Below are 20,086 nucleotides of genomic sequence, written 5' to 3'. Positions count from 1 at the left end.
ATCCTGAAGATGCTCTACCTATGTCCTGGAGTGAGACCATTAAACACAAATATGCATGGAACTAAGCAGATGTTGCAGCCAATACATCATTGGGGATTATAATGATACTCCCCGAATGTCTGAGATTTGTATGCATGGATCCATTCCTTTAAATGCTCAAGGGACAGAGGCGACTTATATATCCAGGATTTTATACATTGCTTAAAGAGGGTGCAGAAAAAATCCATGTAATGCTGAATCTTGCCTGTATGCTGTAATATACTATCCGACTTATTCTGAGATTTACATGTTGCAAGTAGAACAATTAACACAATGGTGCTATAGAAGAGGGAAAAAGAGATCTCTTTGTAACTATATGATATGCTGTTTCTAAAATAGGCAGTTCAGAGTTCAGACTCACTTGCAAGGTTATGAGATATTTTGTTCTCATTCATATATACACATTGAAGATCCTTCACTTTGATCTATTTCCACTATAGATTTCCACAAACTTGACGTTATAAACAAGGGTCGCATTTGCTGGTACGTTGCAGTCACCTATGGAAATCAGAGGAGAGTGTCAGGATTTGTATTATGAGCACATGAATGGATAACAAATTGTTTTTTTCGTACAGGATAAGCAGAACTTGCAGTAGCATCAAACTATCAAAGCCTACACTTCAAACATAGAAAGCATAACAATTTGAGAGATCATTATCATATAACACAACTTCACAATGACCAGAAAGCTCTATATTACTTGATTTTTAAAGTTTAATACAAGGGAATTAAGGGAAGTTTTATGTCTGGAATCCTACTATTGCTGCCCAAAATTTCAAGCAAGATAAGAGGTCTTCATGTTTAGACCGCTAAAGTCTAAAAACAATGGTGAAATTTTTAATAAGTTGTTGGGGGCACCTGAAAAGCATCCAGCAGGTTCTGGTCCATATGCCAACTCTGGAGGTATCTGAAGCTTACGCTTGCCACCTGTGCAATTAAATTTATTAAGCACACTAAGATGCAAACATGATAACAAAAAAAGCCTATAGACCCTATATAATGATCTTCAGGAGCGTACCAACAAACATTGGGGGTACCCCTTCACCTCCAAGTATCCCTTGATCTAATCCTTTGATCACCTGGCCACAAAAATATAAAAGGAGCATTAGTTAGCGAATATGAAACTGAAATTCTGTACAACAATTCCTTACTACTATCACTATGTATCTTTGCAAGTACTACTACTCTAGGTGTGGTATTTCTCAACAGTCAATATAAAGTTTATCCGTGACACTTGAGGAGTTGATTCATTAAAAAAGTCTCTCAACTATAGTGCTTCATTTACTTTTGCAGTAAACTCCACCAGCACTGTGATGACTATAAGACTGGAAGTGATTTTCAATGTTTCTTCTTTCCAGATTTCATTGGCTTCATGACTACAAATTTTTTATGCAAACTCTCAATACTAAAATAAAACCCAGTTGGTCTTTCTAATTAAATTCCTTTGCACTGAAAAGCCACTAAAAGAGCCAACCCGACTGCTATTAAATACGTTTTCAAAGAATGCACGAAGCTTAACATATATAAGTCAGAAACTGTTGCATAAAGACACTGGCACACTGCCATGGTCATACACTTGTACGACTAAGATAATTAGAACTCGTACGAACAAATTTACCTTGCTGAATCCTGTGATGCTCAGACTAATTTTCCAAAATACAAGAAACTAAGAGCTTCGGCATCTGTCCAACAGTTTGCTACATCTATAGGAAACAACAATAACTCGTGGGAAGCATACCTTGCCAACGCCAATGCGCATGGTGAGAGGCCTAGCAAATTTATAGCTACTGTCAAAAACTGTTCCATCAGCAAACCTTCCAGTGTAGTGAACCTGTTAGTATGAAGAACAGAAGTTGACAAAATGTAAAGATATTAGTCATTAATACAGGTACACAAAACTAGTTTTCCGGACATAAAGAGTCCAAGCAAGAGTAGAATAAATCTTGGCTTAGATAAATTATGTGTTTCTGATACGTAATTTTTAGCACCCTAGTACTGGGAACTTCTAGGATATTGAATTCTAAATCTTAGGAAGTGAATCTTCTAGATTTTCATAAAAGTTGGGTTTTCAAAGAGGCTCAAGTTATTCAAGATTTCAAGTACAAGTTTCAAAGACTAAAAAAATTCAGCCTTGCATTCATGAACATAAAACAGGCCCAGAGAATTTGTTTCTCTCGTCGCCTCCCTCCCTCCCTCCTTTACTAATAAATAAATTTCACAATTAAATTGCTTTGAGTATAATTACATTACTCGCACCTAAAAAGAAACAAATAATTCCTTGAGAAGTATAACAATATGCAGCACTTTCAAATATCCTTGAGTATTTAAAATTTATATTTTTATTTACAAAAAGAAAATTTAAAAACTAACATAGCTATGCGGTCGATGCATCTTAAATTATGTGCAAAAATGCAAAAATCAAACTGGACAAGTGAATTGGGACGGAGAGAATACATACCAAGACCTTCATCCAAATATGTAGCACCTAAGGCAGACATTCAAAGCACCACAACTATGTCTCAATTGGCCTAAAGTGCAAATAACTGATAAACTCAAAATTGCCAATGACAGGCACGGGCTAATAAAATTAGATTTTTTACATTACCTCAACATATGCAACTAAAAAATATAAGAGCTTACTTGTTTCTGAACAACAAGTAATGTATGTTTCGAAAGAATCAAGCCTATGCATTATGCACCCATACTTCAAACCAAAATGTAAGATTAAAAAAACCAATATCCAAAACTGAAAACAAATATTTCGCAATACTATTTCATTCAAAAGACCAACAGAAAGAAAAAAGCTAAAGAAAAGAGTTGGTAAAGAATAGAAAGCTGACATTGATAAGCTGATTATAAGGAGCTTCAAGGCCAGAGCCAACAATAAGATCACAGTAGCCAAGGCCAGAAGGAACGAACTTAAGTTCACAAGAAGGTTCTTCAACAGTTGCATAGTAGTTGAGTCTTGTTGCATTTGCATTTTCTAATGGAGATAATATCAACATTGAAGCAGCTAGCAATCCAATGCCCACTTCAAGTAATGGCTTTTTCCTTTCTGAGGAAACTGAAACTGATAAACAAGAAGAAGATGAAGAAGAGTCATGGGCTTTACATGTTAAGTAAGGTTTAGTATTTGAGATTTTAATGGTGCCTGGTTTTTGTAGTGTCAAGAAGATAGAGAGTGATGATGCTGCAGCCATTCTTTTTTTCCTTTTGTTTTTTGTTGACTCCCCAATTTCTTTTATAACCGGGTTAAAAAAAGATTATTTGTGTTTTCCGCTATCCATAACTTGTGGGCTATGCGTTTCGTGAAACCACATTACATGACATTGATTGCTTAACAAATGAATTATATCCTTTTATATTATCATTATTATAATTATAATTGGGTTGCTTAACGCATTTCTAAAAGTTGCTAATGCCTTATACAAAATAAAAAAAATACGTATGACATAGAATTTCCGTGTGAGTAATGGAAGCATGCCTGTACACTTTCGATCTAATAACCCAATACGTGATCTCAACTAGAGCGGACAATCGGCTCGTGTGTGTACTCTCATGTAGTGTAATTTCGTATTTCGTGTACGTAAACATGAAACCTATATCCGACCAGAAATGATTTCGTGTACCTATATGTGAAACCCATATCCGATTCGAATCGTGTCGTGTACTTTCCGTATACTTTTCATGTATATTAAATAAAAAATTAATATAATATATATACATATAATATATAAAAAAATCTATTTTGATGTATAATTTAATGAAATATGGAGAGTGTCAATTACTATTTCCGGATTAAGAACCTAAGCATTAATAATAACATAGAATCTTAGTTCTCCTTCTTAATCAGTATTAAAGGAACAATTCTAAATTTGATCATGTTCAATATACACAAAGTATACTAGTATTATTTATTAGTCAATATAAACTAATTTAAATAATACTACAGTCATACCAGTGGATTGTCCAACACCACCTGTGCTGTGAACCTTATTATATTATATAACCGTATTTAACAATCTAATATTCTGTATCCCATTTGATACTAGATTGTTCACAATATATAATATTAGACAACATGTAAACATTCAAATGATTCTCAAATAAACTGGCCAGAAATAAATGTATATACTTCAAATAAATATTTTCAGTATACACTAACAATCTCCCACTTATACTCAAAATATTCTATGTGTACATCAGTGTTTATTTAATCCACTATTTAATTGGAAATTTGAATCAGTATATCCCAAAGGAAATAGATTTGAGGCCTTGTAAATTAACATATACTCCTTAGTCCTTCACAGGTACTTGAGTATAGTTTTTACTGCACTCCAATGTTCATGACCTGGGTTCGACTGATATCTACTAACCATGCCTACAGCAAAGCAGATGTCAGGCCTCGTACATAACATAGCATACATTAAGCTTCCACATGCCGAAGCATAAGGAACTGCTTTCATGCTCTCTATATCCTTAGGTGTCGAAGGACACTGCTTCTTAGATAGAGCAACTCCATGCTTAAAAGGTAGAAAACCTTACTTGGAGTTCTGCATGTTAAAACGAGCTAATACTTCATCAATGTAGGGCTCTTGAGATAAAGCCAACATCCTTTTCTTGCGATCCCTTATAACTTTGATCCCAAGGATGTATGCCGCTTCACCTAAGTCCTTCATTTCAAATTGTTTGAATAAGCATGCCTTTACTGATGACAACATCTCAACATTGTTTCCAATGAGTAAAATATCATCTACATATAGTACTAGAAAAACCACTGCATTACCTTCACTTCTCTTATACACGCACGATTCGCTTGGACTTTGATCAAATCCATATGACTGGACTGTCTGATTAAAACGAATATTCTAGAAGCTTGTTTAAGTCCATAAATAGACCTCTTAAGCTTACATACCAGATGCTCTTGGCCTTCCTTAATGAATCCTTTTGGTTGCTGCATATAGATGGTTTCTTCAAGACTTCCATTAAGAAAAGCTGTCTTGACATCCATTTGCCAAATCTCATAATCGAGATGAGCTGCTATAGATAAAAGAATACGGATTGACTTAAGCATGACTACCAGTGAAAAGGTTTCCTCATAATCGATGCCTTCAGTCTGAGTATACCCTTTCGCAACAAGTCTTGCTTTCCAGGCTTTCACCTTTTTATCTAATCCCCTCTTTTTCTTGTAGATCCACTTACATCCAATAGGTTTTATACCTTTGGGTGGTTCCACGAGCTCCCAGACCTGATTAGAATACATTGATTCTATCTCAGATTCCATCGCCTTTTGCCAAAGATCTGCATCTTTGTCTTGTGCTGCCTCTTCGTATATACGGGGATCATCATCATGTTCACCAGAGACCAAGTCTGAAGACTCTCCTAAAAACATGAATCTATCAGGCTGTTGAACAACCCTCCCACTACGACGAGGCACTGGTGCGGTATTATTGACAGGTTGTACATTATGTTGTGGTTGTTCTACTTGTACTACAGTTTCATGGGTATTATTTGTCCCTCCCACTAGTTCCTCTAAAACGACACTACTCATGGGTTTGTGATTCATTATATATTCCTCCTCTAAGAATCTTGCATTGGTGCTAACAATGACATTCCGATTCTTCGGACTATAAAATAAATATCCTTTCGTTCCCATTGGGTAGCCTACAAACAACCTGACTTCTGTACGAGATTCTAACTTAGTCGCGTTCTTGTTCAGCACATATGCTGGACAACCCCATATTCGAATATGTCTTAGACTCGGTTTATCCCCGGTCCACAATTTTAAGGGGGTTTTAGGAACCGACTTAGAAGGTACTAAGTTCAGAAGATAAGCTGTTGTCTCTAAGGCATGTCCCCAAAATGACTTGGGTAAATCCGAATAACTCATCATCGATCTAACACTCTCTAAAAGAGTCCGGTTCCTTCTCTCTGCTACACCGTTCTGCTGGGGTGTGCCTGGTGCAGTTAACTGGGATTCTATCCCATTTTCTGATAAATATTCCCTAAATTCTCCAAGCAAGTATTCGCCACTACGATCTGATCGTAGTGACTTGATACTTTTATTAAGTCGCTTCTCCGTTTTAGCTTTGTACTCTTTGAACTTATCAAAGCACTCAGACTTACGGTGCAACAAATAAACGTACCCATATCTAGAATAATCATCAATGAAAGTGACGAAATATTCATAACCACCTCTTGCTTGGATATTCATGGGTCCACATAAATCAGAGTGAACCAATTCTAACAGTTGTTTGGCTCTATTCCCTTTTGCCTTGAAAGGCCTATTAGTCATTTTACCTTCCAAGCAGGATTCACAAACTGGAAATGGCTCCACTGCCAATGAACTTAAAGGCCCGTCTACTACCAGTCTTTGAATCCTCCTCAAGTTAATATGACCTAATCTCAAGTGCCAAAGATATGTTTGGTTCAAACTAGAAGGTTCCTTTCTTTTAGTAGAGTTAGAAGATGTGTTGTTCAATTCCCTAAATTGCAGTTGCAGTGCAGGTTGACTAGGATTAATTATATACAAATTGTCTTGCAATGTACCAGAACATATAATTCATTTATTCATCATAATAGAAACATTACGATCCAAACAAACATTATAACCATCCAAAGCAAGTTTAGAAACCGAAATTAAATTCCTTCTAAAAGAAGGTACATAAAGACAATTGTTCAAAACCAAAATCCTATCAGAACCAAAAGATAAATGAATAACTCCTACTGCAACTAATGCTACTTTCGTAGCATCTCCCATGAACACGTATATCTCACCATCTCTAAGCATTCTGGATAGTTGGAACCCCTGCATAGAATTACAAACATGATTAGTGGCTCCTGTATCTACACACCAAGTGCTCGTAGATATAGCCGCTATAAATGTTTCTGTAACTAGAGAAAGAGACATACCAGTATTGTTTGTCTTCTTAGGAAGAGGACAATCCTGTTTCCAGTGACCTGACTGTTTGCATCTGAAGCACTTTCCCTTAGGCTTTTTCACACCACCCTGAACTCCCACTGCCTTCACAGCTTTCTGTGTCTGAGCCTTTTTCTTCTTCTTAATACCTTTCGGCTTAGAGGAAGAACCTTTCTCAGCCACATTCACTTGAACACTCTGCCGAAATAATCCTTCAGCTGCCTGAAGTTCTGTCAGCAGTTCCGCGAGACTATATTGCCTCTTGTTCATGTTGTAATTCAAGCGGAACTGCTCAAAACTCTTGGACAAGCTCATAAGGATAATATCAATCTGGGTTTCCCCGTCAAGTTCAGCACCAAGGATCTCTATCTCATTCAGATGCGACATCATCTTGAGAACATGATCCCTTACAGGTGTGCCTTCAGCCATCTGAGTGTTCATTAAAGCCTTCATGGCTACTTGCCTAGCAGCCCTATTCTGATCTCCAAAAAGTTCCTTGAGATTAAAGAACATATCCGAAGCAGTGGTCATAGATTGATGCTGATGCTGCAAAACACCCGACATTACTGCCAGAATGTAACATCGCGACATCTCATCAGCCTTAATCCACCGTTTATAATACTCTTTCTCATCTTCAGGAGCATCAGCAGCAGGCTGTTTAGGCTTGGGTTCATAAGTGCAAAACTTGTACTCCTCAGCAGTCAACACAATGTCCAAATTTCGTTTCCATTCAATATAGTTAGGTCCGGTAAGTTTGTTATCCATAAGTATGGTGAATAGTGGATTAAAGCCCATTTTATCCTGAGAATCATGCATAAAAACATCACATAAATAAGGGTGCATTAATTATTAAGAGCTATTGATTCCTCTTACAATTATTTAAAATTAAATGCACTAACATCTAAACACCATAAGTTTCTGGTACGTCACGATGTGTGACATGTATACCACCTAATTTTGTTTAAATGTTACTTCGGTCATATTACTAAACAATATGCCACGTTGGGGTGGACTATATTATTTTTCATAGCTAAGTGTATACCATCATCAAATCTTAAATTATTCGAAATCTATGGAACTTGGTACGCCACGATGGGTGGCGTGTATACCTTCCAATATTCGTAATTTTGCCTTGAATAGAATACTTCAATTCAATACTCATCAATGGTTTGATTTCCAGGTAGTGGAGGAGTCACATCGGTCTCGCTTAAAACCCACAGCCTTACAAGTTCGATGAACCCGTTTTTGACAAAATCGCCCCAAATCAGAAATAAAGAAAATCAGTATTTATTCCTTTTAAAATTTATTAATTTAAGAAGTTTGTTCTAGTAATTTCTATAACATTCTAGACACCATAAATTACATGCCACGATGGGTGACATATATATAATTTATATTCGTCTTTATGTTAAATTACCTACAACCAATAATGGAGACCATGAGATTTAATTTCATATTAATTTCCTCTCCCACTTAGAATTTTTTTATTAAAATTGAGGAATTTTAAAATTAAATGGGGCCCTATGTTGTTATAATTATGTCTAAACATGCATTCAAAATACACACATAATTTTAGCAACATATAACATTTAATTAAAGCAATAAATAAAATTTATGTCCATGTCGTCCTAATTAAGTTAAACATGCAATTTTAAAAGAATTACACACATAATTAACGACACACATAATCAATAAATTAAAGTAATAATTAAAATTTAATGGAAAAAATTAAAATAAATTTTCCACTATTATGGCCCTTGAAAAAAATCCAGCTCTCAAAAAAAAATCTGCCCCAAGCGCGCCCCGACAGCCCCAGCAGCCCCAGCAGCCCCAGCACCCCAGCAGCCCCAGCAGCACCAGCAGCCCCAGCAGCCCCAGCACCCCAGCAGCCCCAGCAGCCCCATGTAATCGCACAGCGGAACAAAAAAACTACCGGAATTGATTTCCGATCGCACATAACTATTACAAAATACCCGAAACAATTACAAAAAAATAGATCTAATACAAAACTAATTTTGTAAAATCTATTCTAACACGATCAACCCTCGTGTAAATTACAACCACGATTAAACCACGTGGAAACCAAAACAAAAATTAACCACGATTAAACCACGTGGGATCCAAACACATAATTAAAATATACATGGCCATAATAGTGGATTAACAACCTGCATCAAAACCAATACAAGCAAAACACTATATACACGCATATATAATTACGACTTGGACATTATATCATAAAACGTAGAACCTATTACCAGGCTCTTGATACCAATTGTTGGGAACCACGGACTTAGGGTGTTACTACGTTTTACGATAAAGATTACGAAAAGAGGATTACCCTGTTAATGGTTGATTCCACGCTCTTCTATTGTATTCCCAAATTCCCTTGAGCGAAGTGTGGCCTCCGTCTTCTCAAGTTATCCTCTCTTCTTGCTCCTTGGTGGCTACAATATGTTTTCACCCAATTCCAAGCAAGAAGAGAATAAGAATATATATAGGCTACAATAGGGACCATGGATAATTAGGCTGGGCCTTCTAATTACATCTTGAGCATATCCCAATGTACTTAAATATTAATTCAATCCACTAAAGAATTAATATTTGCACTACCTTTCCTAATACCGTAATTTAATTAATTCGGTTTCAATATTATTTGCTTATTAAATTCCCCATGTTTAAAATATCATATGTCCATTAATTAAATAAATTACTGATAATTTATTTAATTAATATCTTTTATCCTTGATCATCCACTCAACCTTTATTTAATTATGCCAGAATAAATTCCACCTGCAGGGTTTTCACATAATTAAATCTTTTTGAGCTTTCAAGGGGACATCATTAACCCGAATATTATCAGGACATGGATTCCTTCAATAAATAATATCCACCATGTATATAATTCCATCACCCAAAATATAATGATATAATTCAAAAGAATTATTTCATATATAAATCAAAGCATGTAAATAATATACACGTGTCAATTACTATTTCCGGATTAAGAACCTAAGCATTAATAATAACATAGAATCTTAGTTCTCCTTCTTAATCAGTATTAAGGGAACAATTCTAAATTTGATCCTGTTCAATATACACAAAGTATACTAGTATTATTTATTAGTCAATATAAACTAATCTAAATAATACTACAGCCATACCAGTGGATTGTCCAACACCACCTGTGCTGTGAACCTTATTATATTATATAACCGTATTTAACAATCTAATATTCTGTATCCCATTTGATACTAGATTGTTCACAATATATAATATTAGACAACATGTAAACATTCAAATGATTCTCAAATAAACTGGCCAGAAATAAATGTATATACTTCAAATAAATATTTTCAGTATACACTAACACTTCCAAGGCATCAAGTGTGGGGAGCGTGACAAGTCTTGGATTTTTATTTGGATTTGTATTTTATAAATCTTGGAGGATTTGATGTGGTACTTGGTGTGAAGTGGTTGCAAACACTAGGTCCTATCTTATGGGATTTCAGCACCCTTACCATGAGGTTTAACCTTCAAGATCAACACATTATTTGGAAAGGGGAAGTTGTCAAAAAGGAAGATGCTACTGTTTTTACATTGCAAGAAGAGGCAACATTGCGCTTAACCTTGGAAAAATTATTGGTTGATTATGCTGACCTTTTTCAGGAACCAAAAGGGTTGCCACTTGCACGAGGATGTGATCATCGCATCAATTTGTTGCCTGGTTCATGCCCTCCATGCCCTGTTGTGTTCAAGCCTTACTGATATCCTCATCATCAAAAGGATGAAATTGAAAAACAATGTGTGGAAATGATTGTGCAAGGCATAATTCGTTCTAGCAAGTCTCTTTTTTCTTCTCCAGTATTGTTAGTTCCCAAGCATAATGGCTCATCACGTCTTTGTGTTGATTATAGAGAGCTCAATACTATGACAATAAAGGATAAATTTCTGATTCTGGTAGTGGATGAGCTATTAGATGAACTCCATGGTGCAAAATTTTACAAAAAGCTTGATTTACGCTTGGGATATCATCAAGTGCGGATGGATCCAAAAGATATAGAGAAGACAACATTTCGTACACACCACGGCCATTTTGAATTTCTGGTACTCGTATTTGGTCTCACAAATGCTCCTTCAACCTTCCAAGCATTAATGAATGAGGTCTTTCAACCTTACTTGCGTAAATTTGTTCTCGTTTTCTTTGATGATATCTTAATTTATAGCAGGACATGGGTGGAGCATATGCAACACATCCGTCAGGTGTTTGAGCTTTTATGAAAACATCAACTATTCCTTAAAAATCTAAATATTCTTTGGTGAGCAGCATGTCACCTATTTGGGACATGGTATTCATGCAAATGGGGTTTCAGTTGATGTTGGTAAGATTTCTGCAATAATTGAGTGGCCTTTACCTCGGTCTGTTAAAGCTTTGCGCGGCTTTCTAGGGCTCACGGGTTATTATCATAAATTTATAAAAGATTATGGAATTATAGCAGCACCTTTGACAAGCCTATTGAAGCGCAATTCCTTTAACTGGTCTCCAGCTGCTGAAACAGCATTTTATGACCGGCAGAAAGCTCTCTCTACTGCACCCGTGTTACAACTTCCGAATTTTGATCGAGAGTTCGTTGTAGAATGTGATGCCTCTGGTATAGGCATAGGAGCCGTCTTACACCAGGGAAGTCATCCAATTGCATTTTTCAGTCACAAATTTGCTGATCGACATTTAAAACTTCCTGCTTATGAGCGAGAACTGTTTGGATTGGGCAAAACAGTGCAACATTGGCGACCATATCTTTGGGGACGCTCTTTTCTTATTAAAACTGATCATTACAGCTTGAAATACTTGTTGGAACATCGTCTCACCACTGCCCCTCAACAACATTGGGTTAGTAAGTTGCTTGGGTTTGATTTTCGAGTGGAGTACAAGCCCGGGACGCTTAACAAAGCCGCTGATGCCTTGTCACGTCGAGAAGATGAGGTAGGGGCTATTTTCGCCATCTCACAATCTCGCTTGACACTTTTAGAAGATTTGAAAAGAGAGGTCATAACCACAAAATCTATCCAAGAAATTATCACTCTCATTCACAAAGGTACTGCAGAAACATATTTTACTTTCCGTGATGGATTATTATTTTACAAGGATCGAGTTTATTTATTGCCCACTTCTCCGCTGATTCCTACCATTGTATCTGCTATTCACAATGCAACTCATGAAGGAATTCAGAAAACTCTTCATCGAGTGCAGGCTGATTTTTATTGGAAGGGGATGAAAACTACGATTCATGATTTCGTTCAAAGTTCTGTGATATGTTAATCACATAAGTGGCAAAATCTTCACTCAACTGGTCTTTTGCAGCCATTACCAATTTTAGAAAATATTTGGGCAGATATTTCTATGGACTTCATCGAGGGTCTGCCTAAGATAGGGGAAAAATCTGTGCTATTTGTGGTAGTGGATCGCTTAGCAAAGTATGTTCATTTCCTTCCTCTTGTAAATCCGTACACTGCCATTTCAGTTGCTCAAGTATTTTTCAGCCATATTTTTCGTTTACATGGTCTGCCTGAGTCAATAGTAAGTGATCAGGATGTTGTGTTTACTAGTACATTTTGGAAAAAATTGTTTCGCTTGAGTGGTACTCGATTATCTTTCTCTTCAGCCTACCATCCTCAGACAGATGGTCAAACAGAGGTAGTTAATCAAACAATTAAGATGTATTTGCATTGTTTTGTGGGTGATACACCAAGAAAATGGGTAGAATGGCTTCCTTGGGCAACATATTTATATAATACATCCTTCCACACAGCTCTCCGTACCACTCCTTTCCAACTAGTTTATGGCAGGCCACCTCCTCGTTTGCTATCTTATGAACCTGGTTCAACGCGCGTTGACGCCGTTGATCATTGTTTGCACGATCGTGATGAAGTTCTGGCTACAACTCGTTCTCATCTACACCAGGCTCAAGACCGTATAAAACATTTTCATGATGCACGCCACCGAGATTTGTCTTTCAATCCAGGTCAACTTGTGTGGCTTCGCCTGCAGCCTTATCGACAACATTCTATAGGCAACAGATCATGTCCCAAGTTAGCACCCAAGTTCTATGGTCCTTTCAAGATTTTAAATCGGGTAGGTTCAGTTGCTTATGCACTTGAGCTTCCTGTTGATTGCAAACTCCATAATGTTTTCCATGTTTCAGTGTTAAAGAGTTTAAGAGAGAGAAAATTGCAGAAGAACCCACTTTACCTCCTACTATTGATTAAAAAGTAATTCCTCAACCACTATATGTCCTTCGTTTTCGTGTCAATAGAGGTGTACCTGAGCTACTAGTAAATTGGGTTAGTCAGTCAGAATCTGATTCTACTTGGGAGAATGTAAATACGTTTAAAGAAGTTTATCCTGAGTTTGAGCTTGAGGACAAGCTTGTTGTTGAGGAGGGGAGTAATGTTGTGGATGCATTCTTTAGTCAAAAGTACCAAAAGAAGAATAAAGGAAAGCAGTAAACTGTTGGAGTAATTTTAGAGATATGATCGCATTCTTATTTCTAAAATATTTTCAGGGATTTGTTTTTAAGTAAATCTTTATTTAAAATAAGTCATAGCTGATTTTATGGCTATGTGATTTGGTTGTGTTCCTCATGCATAGGTAGAGTCAAAGATAGCTCCCTGATTGTGGGAATCACTATTTCCCTTAATTGTGTGTTACCTTATTCGTTCTTTTCCTATATATGGAGAGACGATTGAATGAAATAAAATCATTACTCATTCAGTAAATAATTGTGTAAGGAGAGTTGAAGAGTTCTCTTGAGTAAAACTCTTATTGTGTAAGATAGGTTCCTCTAAGAACAGGGGAATCAATCCATCTATTCCTGGAAATAGACCCATGACGAGATCCATAGCCAGGGATCATAACATTATCGTAGAGAGCTTTAGTGCCCTCCAAGAAAAACATGCATATCAAGAACAAGGTCTTCTAGGTCGTATGAGTAGCTTTATTAACATCTGAGAGAATAATGAGTGAATTACTATGAATACGAGATGAACATCATAGTAGAAATGTAGAGAAAGAGTTAAGAGAGAGTTGAGAGAAAGAGATAAAATGTCTTTCTTGTTTGTTAAGTCTCAAATGAGTACAGTGGATCTAATATATATAATATTTTGGAAACTATAACTGTCATTTAACTAACTAGTTAACCAATCTATTTTACTCTATATTGATAGGCTAGTAATAACTTATTTTGTATTGGACGTATATTTGTCCATGTGGCACAAGCAACAAAATTCATATCTTTAGCCTCCCCATTTTCGAAGTGTTCTGTATCCCCCCACAAATTGGAGACGATCCAAAAGTGAGCAGTCCTAATTTGGAGACACAAGACCAATGAAGCACTTTTCCAAGTCAGTGTTTTGTAATGTAGGAATCTGTATAACTTTGACAATTCCTATTTTGATTTTCTCCCTAATGAAATGACAATCTAGCTCAATGTGTTTTGTGTGAGCATGGTATACATGATTAGAAGTTAGATCAACAGATGTCTTACTGTCACAAAAAAGAGGAACAGGACCTGTACAATCCACCTTTAATTCAGCCAGAATGTTAAGGAACCATAGAATCTCACAAGATGCATCTGTAAGAGCCCTATATTCTGCTTATACAGAACTTCGAGATGTGACTTGCTGCTTTTTAGAATGCCAAGAGATACCAGCATTTCCAAGTAATAAGCAGTAAGCACCAACTGATTTTCTGTCATTAGCATCACCAGCCCAGTCACAGTCACTATACATGGTGACAACAAGTGAATTGTTTGCTGGAAAATAAAGTCCATGACTAGCTGTCCAATGTAGATATCGAAGAACTCTAGTCAATGCTTTAAAGTGTCTTTATCTAGGAGCATGTAAATATTGGCTGAACATCTGAACAGAATAGGTAATGTCAGGCCTACAAGAATTGAGATAAAGTAATTTCCCAACTATTGCTCTATAAACAGAAGGATTGTCTATCAAAAGACCAGACTTGGCACTGTCAAACAACTTCAAGTGAGGATTAATAGGCATTGATAGAGGTTTACAATCCACCATGTCAGCGATTTCCAATAGATCATGAATAAACTTTTCCTGATTAACAAAAATACCATCAGGTGTTCTTGATATTTCTAAACCAAGATAATATTTAAGTTTACCCAGATCCTTAATGCTAAACTGAACATCTAACAAAGTCCTGAGATGTTGAATAGCCTGCTGATTATTACCTAAGATTAATATATCATCAACATAGATGACTACCACAAAAAAACACCATCCTTGTCAAATGTGAACATAGAGTGATCTGTTTGTGATTGCGCATAACCAGACTTGAGTAAAAAATTTGTCAATTTCTCAAACCAGCATCTAGAGGCTTGTTTTAATCCATAAATGGATTTTATAAATTTGCAGACTAGATTAGATATGTCAGTGGTATTAATATATCCAAGAGGTAATGACATAAAAACCTCTTCTTGCAAATCTCCATGGAAAAATGCATTGTTAAAATCCAACTGTTCAATGACCCATCCTTTTGCTGCTGCAAATGCTAATAAAGTTCGAATTGTGACCATTTTAGCTACTAGAGCAAAAGTATCATGATAATCTATGCCCTCAGATTGGGTATAACCTTTTGCTACCAAACATGCCTTATACCTATCAATTTAACCATGTGCTTTGTATTTGACCTTGTACACCCATTTACACCCAACTATTTTCTTACCAGGGGCAAGGCTACTAACTACCAAGTATTGTTTTGCTCAAGGGCATGAAGTTCTTTTTATATAGCTGCAATCCATTCTGAATTATGAACAGCTTGATAGTAATGTTGAAGTTCCTTTATAATAGGTGTCACTAGGTTTACCTTTGGAACATTAGAATGATAATACTGCCACCAGTTGGGCCGGATAACATACCGAGTTGATTGTCTAACAACAGGTGTGACTGGAACAACAGTAGTGTCCGAAGATTGAATTGGAGATGAGACAGGAATAATATGTCGTGAAGACCCAGGAAGTAGACTAGTGACAGATTTGTCATGAATAGCATTTGAGGTATCTGATAAAGGTATGGAATTGGGAGCACTGGTTTGATGAGGTTGAGAATTAGTGAAAGGACTACAGGTAGCTTCAGACAACCAATCAACAAAACTAGTAGAAACTAGATTATTAGCAGTAATATCAGATTTTGTATGATAAGGGAAAATGTGCTCATGAAACACAATATGTCTAGTTACAAATATAGAATGAGTCTCAAGGTTATAAAGATTATAACCCTTTTGATTAGCTGGATAGCCAAGAAATATGGATCTAATATCTCTTGGGGAAAATTTATCTATGTTATGTATAGATGCAAAACATAAACACCCAAAAATTTTGAGAGAAGAATAATCAGGAACTTGATCATGTAACACCTCAAAAGGACTTTTATAGTTCAGAACAGGAGTTGGCAACCTATTAATAAGGTATGCAGCAGTAAGAACACATTCACCCCAAAATTTTAAAGGTAGACCATCTTGAAACCTAAGAGATCTAGCCATTTCAAGGAGCTGTTTATGTTTTCTTTCTACTTTAGCATTCTACTGTGGAGTATAGGGACAAGATGGTTGATGAATGATGCCTAAAGATGATAACAAATTGTTGAAATTAGAGTTAAAGAACTCAGTTCCATTGTCTATTTTATGGCTTTAACAGACTTATTAAACTATTTCAGAGAATAAGCCAGAAAATTCTGAAATATAGTATGAACATGTTGTTTGGTAGGCATTAAGAAAATCCAAGTTGCTCTAGTGTGATCATCAACCAATGTCAAGAAATAATGAGCACCATTAATAGTAGCAGTACTATATGGTCCCCATACATCCATATGAATCCAGTCGAAAGCATTATTAGCATGAGAAAGACTATGTTTGGGAAAAGATTGTTTACATTATTTTGAGAGTGGACAAACATAACACACTCTTACATCAGATGAACCAGACAAATTGATAGAATTTATATGTTGCAACACTACATCAGATGGATGCCCCAATCTGAGATGCCAAAACTTTGAAACAGAAATAGCAGACTGTATAGTGTGAACAACGGCATTTGAAGAAGAAAGCACATAAACCTTGTGAATAACTGGATTAGATTTGGAATAGTACAGGCCATCATGAAGATCACAAGTAGCTAGAACTTGCTGCTGTGTCTGGTCCTGAAATAGGTATGATTGAGAAAGAAAATTGATAAGTTATCTTATGTCAATTTTGAGACGGATAACAAATTACAAGTAAAGCTTGGAACAAATAACACACCTTTCAGAATAATGTGTTGATTAAGCTTCACTGTACCATATTGATGAATAGAAATGATATGCTTATTGGGTAAAGCAATTTCAAAAGGTTGTGTCAAATAAATCACATTAGACATCAAATCCTTATGAGAACACATATGGTGAGTAGCACCAGTGTCAATGATCTACAATGTAGATAAATTTTGTGGAATAGAAGCATTAAGGCAATAAGCCATACCTGCCATAGATGAGACTTGATCCTCAGGTGAACTCATGTTTCCTTTCTTACTCATCAGGTGAATCATCAGCTGATTCATATGAGCCATTTGATTCTGTATTTTCTCAAGAGTAAAATTCCCTATATTGCTAAAGCTATTCTGTGAATTAGGTGCTAGCACACTTTCAACAAGATTTGTAATAATATTTGGCTGAGAAAGAGCTCAAAAACTAGGATGAGAAGATTGTTTATTCTTTCCTTTTTCTTGTCTGGATAGCCAACAAGCTTGAAACAGAACTCCATGACATACCCTTCTTTGTTACAGTAGGTGCATTTGAGAATAGACTTTTGTCCTGAGGCCTTGAATCCAGTATTGACATCTGAAGACCATGTATTACTCTTCATAGCAGGTTGTCTGACATTAGCAGCAAAAGGAAAAGAAATTTGATACCCTTACTTTTGTTTCTCATCTTGCTTGATAAGAGAAAATGCCTGAGATATACTTGGCAATGGTGACATCATAAGAATTTGGTCTCTGGCTACAAAAAAAGTGTCATTGAGTCCCATCAAGAAGTGAAGCAATTTATTCCTCTGCTCTCTTTCTTCATGTAGTTTAGATGAACCATATTTACACCCACACTTACAAGCTATGACAACTTCTAGTGCTGCATATTCATCCCACAAAATCTTAAGTTTGTGATAGTAAATTTTTACAGACTTGTCTCCTTGCTCCAAAGCATGTATCTCCTTCAAAACTTGATAGACTTAATGCCCATTCACACTAGAAAATTGATCATGTAACTCTGTCCACATCTCTTATACAGAAGTTACAAAATCCATACCATTACTGATTTCATGTGAAACTGTGTTGAGAATCCAACTAATTATCATGTCATTGACTCTATCCCATTGTGAACGTAGAACATAATTTTCATCAGGTTTTGGATATGTACCATCAACAATTCCAAGTTTGTTCTTAGCTGAAAAGGCTATAGTAATTGACCTCTTCTAAGGACCGAAATTATCAGTTCCAGTGAGTTTCTTAAAGATTAAAACTAGACCTGGATGACCTATAGATTAAAACTAGACCTGGATTATCTATATTTTGAAGATACAAAGGATGAAGGTTTGACTCAATAGAAACTTCATCACTATTAGATAAATCTTGAGATCTAGTCTTGCTAGTTTCGCCAGTAGTTTCAGAAACATAATCATTTTGATTGTTATTGTTCAACACAACATTAGCATAAGAAGTGCGAGGTAATTTTCCTGAATTTCGATTACTCATTTTTAACAATCAATCAAGCAACACAGTAAATGCTCCAGGAATCAAGCAAAATTAAATGAAATCTCAATTGAAGATTAGAATCAACAAGTATCAACTCTAGAGATGTGATTCAATACTAAAACACAATTATCTTCAACCGAAACCCTAGAAAATGCGGAATTAGAAGATAAAACCTGTAAAATATTTCACATGAGATCGATGAAAGCTTCAAGATCTAACTACGATTACTTGATGCTTAAGCTTCCATTGGCTCTGATACCATAATGAGTGAAATACTATGAATACGAGATGAGCATCATAGTAGAAATATATATATATATATAGAGAGAGAGAGAGAGAGAGCTAAGAGAGAGTTGAGAGAAAGAGATAAAATGTCTTTCTTGTTTATTTTCAATCTTAAATGAGTACAGTGGATCTAATATATACAATATGTGGAAACTACAGCTGTCATTTAACTAACTAGTTAACCAATCTATTTTACTCTATGTTGATAGGCTAGTAACAACTTATTTTGTATTGGACATATATTTGTCCACGTGGCACAAGCAACATCATTCATATTTTTAGAGAAAGAATTTGATCTTCGTGATATTGGCAAGGAGATCGAGTCACTCAAGGGTGGAGTCATTGAGATCAAGAACAGGAGGGAGGAGTATGCTATTATCAACATTCTATCCACTCTGAAGGGGCAACAGAGGAAGAGAACATTACTAAGAGCAACCTCCTTTCAAAACCTGGTGGATGTAATTGGTTTTGAGGATGATTTTAATACTTTGTTGGGTGAACTTGTTAGAGATGATCCTTCCCTTAAAATGATTTCCATTCATGGGATGGGGGGGTTGGGCAAGCTACACTTGTTAGTAAGTTGTACTACTCTAGCATGTTGAGTCATTTTGTGAGAGCTTGGGCTTCTGTCTCTCAGGTATATAATAGTTATTCTGAGTGGGTTGTTATTGTGCATGAAGAGCTACAAAGATTGGTCAAATATGAAGGATCGTATTTGAAGAGAGTTGAAGGGAGACTCTACAGAGATCCAAGAAATATTAAGCTTGAGTCTTGATGACTTGTCTTTCCCGGTAAGACAATGTTTTTTATACCTTGCAAGGTTCCCTGAAGATCATGTAATTGATACTCAGAACTTGAAACTTTTATGGATTGCGGAGGAATTCATAACAGAAGATGATGAAGAAGATGGAGTACGCATGGAGGATGTTGCTGAGGATTACTTGAATGAGCTAATACATCGCAATATGATTCAAATAGAAAAATCATTTTTGGATGCACAAGTGTATGAGTGCCAGATACATGATCTTGTTCGTGATCTTGC

At 36.0% G+C, this 20,086-nt stretch overlaps 1 protein-coding gene across 1 annotated transcript; it reads right to left on the bottom strand.

The window, feature by feature from the left end:
• Positions 1–228: 228 nt before the first annotated feature.
• LOC141712775 (photosynthetic NDH subunit of lumenal location 4, chloroplastic) lies at positions 229–3,269 on the bottom strand. Its single transcript, XM_074515845.1, has 5 exons — positions 2,880–3,269; positions 1,778–1,870; positions 1,058–1,118; positions 898–966; positions 229–537 (listed from the first exon to the last, which is right to left on the bottom strand). Exons 1-5 carry the CDS (start codon positions 3,237–3,239, stop codon positions 455–457), a joined length of 666 nt encoding a protein of 221 aa, XP_074371946.1. The 5' UTR covers positions 3,240–3,269; the 3' UTR covers positions 229–454.
• Positions 3,270–20,086: the final 16,817 nt, after the last annotated feature.

This window comes from Apium graveolens, chromosome 3, assembly GCF_009905375.1.
Source record: "Apium graveolens cultivar Ventura chromosome 3, ASM990537v1, whole genome shotgun sequence".
NCBI classification, from domain to species: Eukaryota; Viridiplantae; Streptophyta; class Magnoliopsida; order Apiales; family Apiaceae; genus Apium; species Apium graveolens.
Note: the sequence above shows the minus strand (reverse complement) of the source record. Positions and strands in the feature narration are given on the sequence as shown.

Coding starts and splice junctions, on each gene's coding strand:
- LOC141712775 (XM_074515845.1), bottom strand. CDS start 3,239: ATGGCTGCAGCATCATCACTCTCTATCTTCTTGACACTACAAAAACCA. Junction 967..1,057: donor GGTACCCCCAATGTTTGTTG/GTACGCTCCTGA, acceptor TTAATTGCACAG/GTGGCAAGCGTAAGCTTCAG. Junction 538..897: donor ACCTGCTGGATGCTTTTCAG/GTGCCCCCAACA, acceptor TGATTTCCATAG/GTGACTGCAACGTACCAGCA.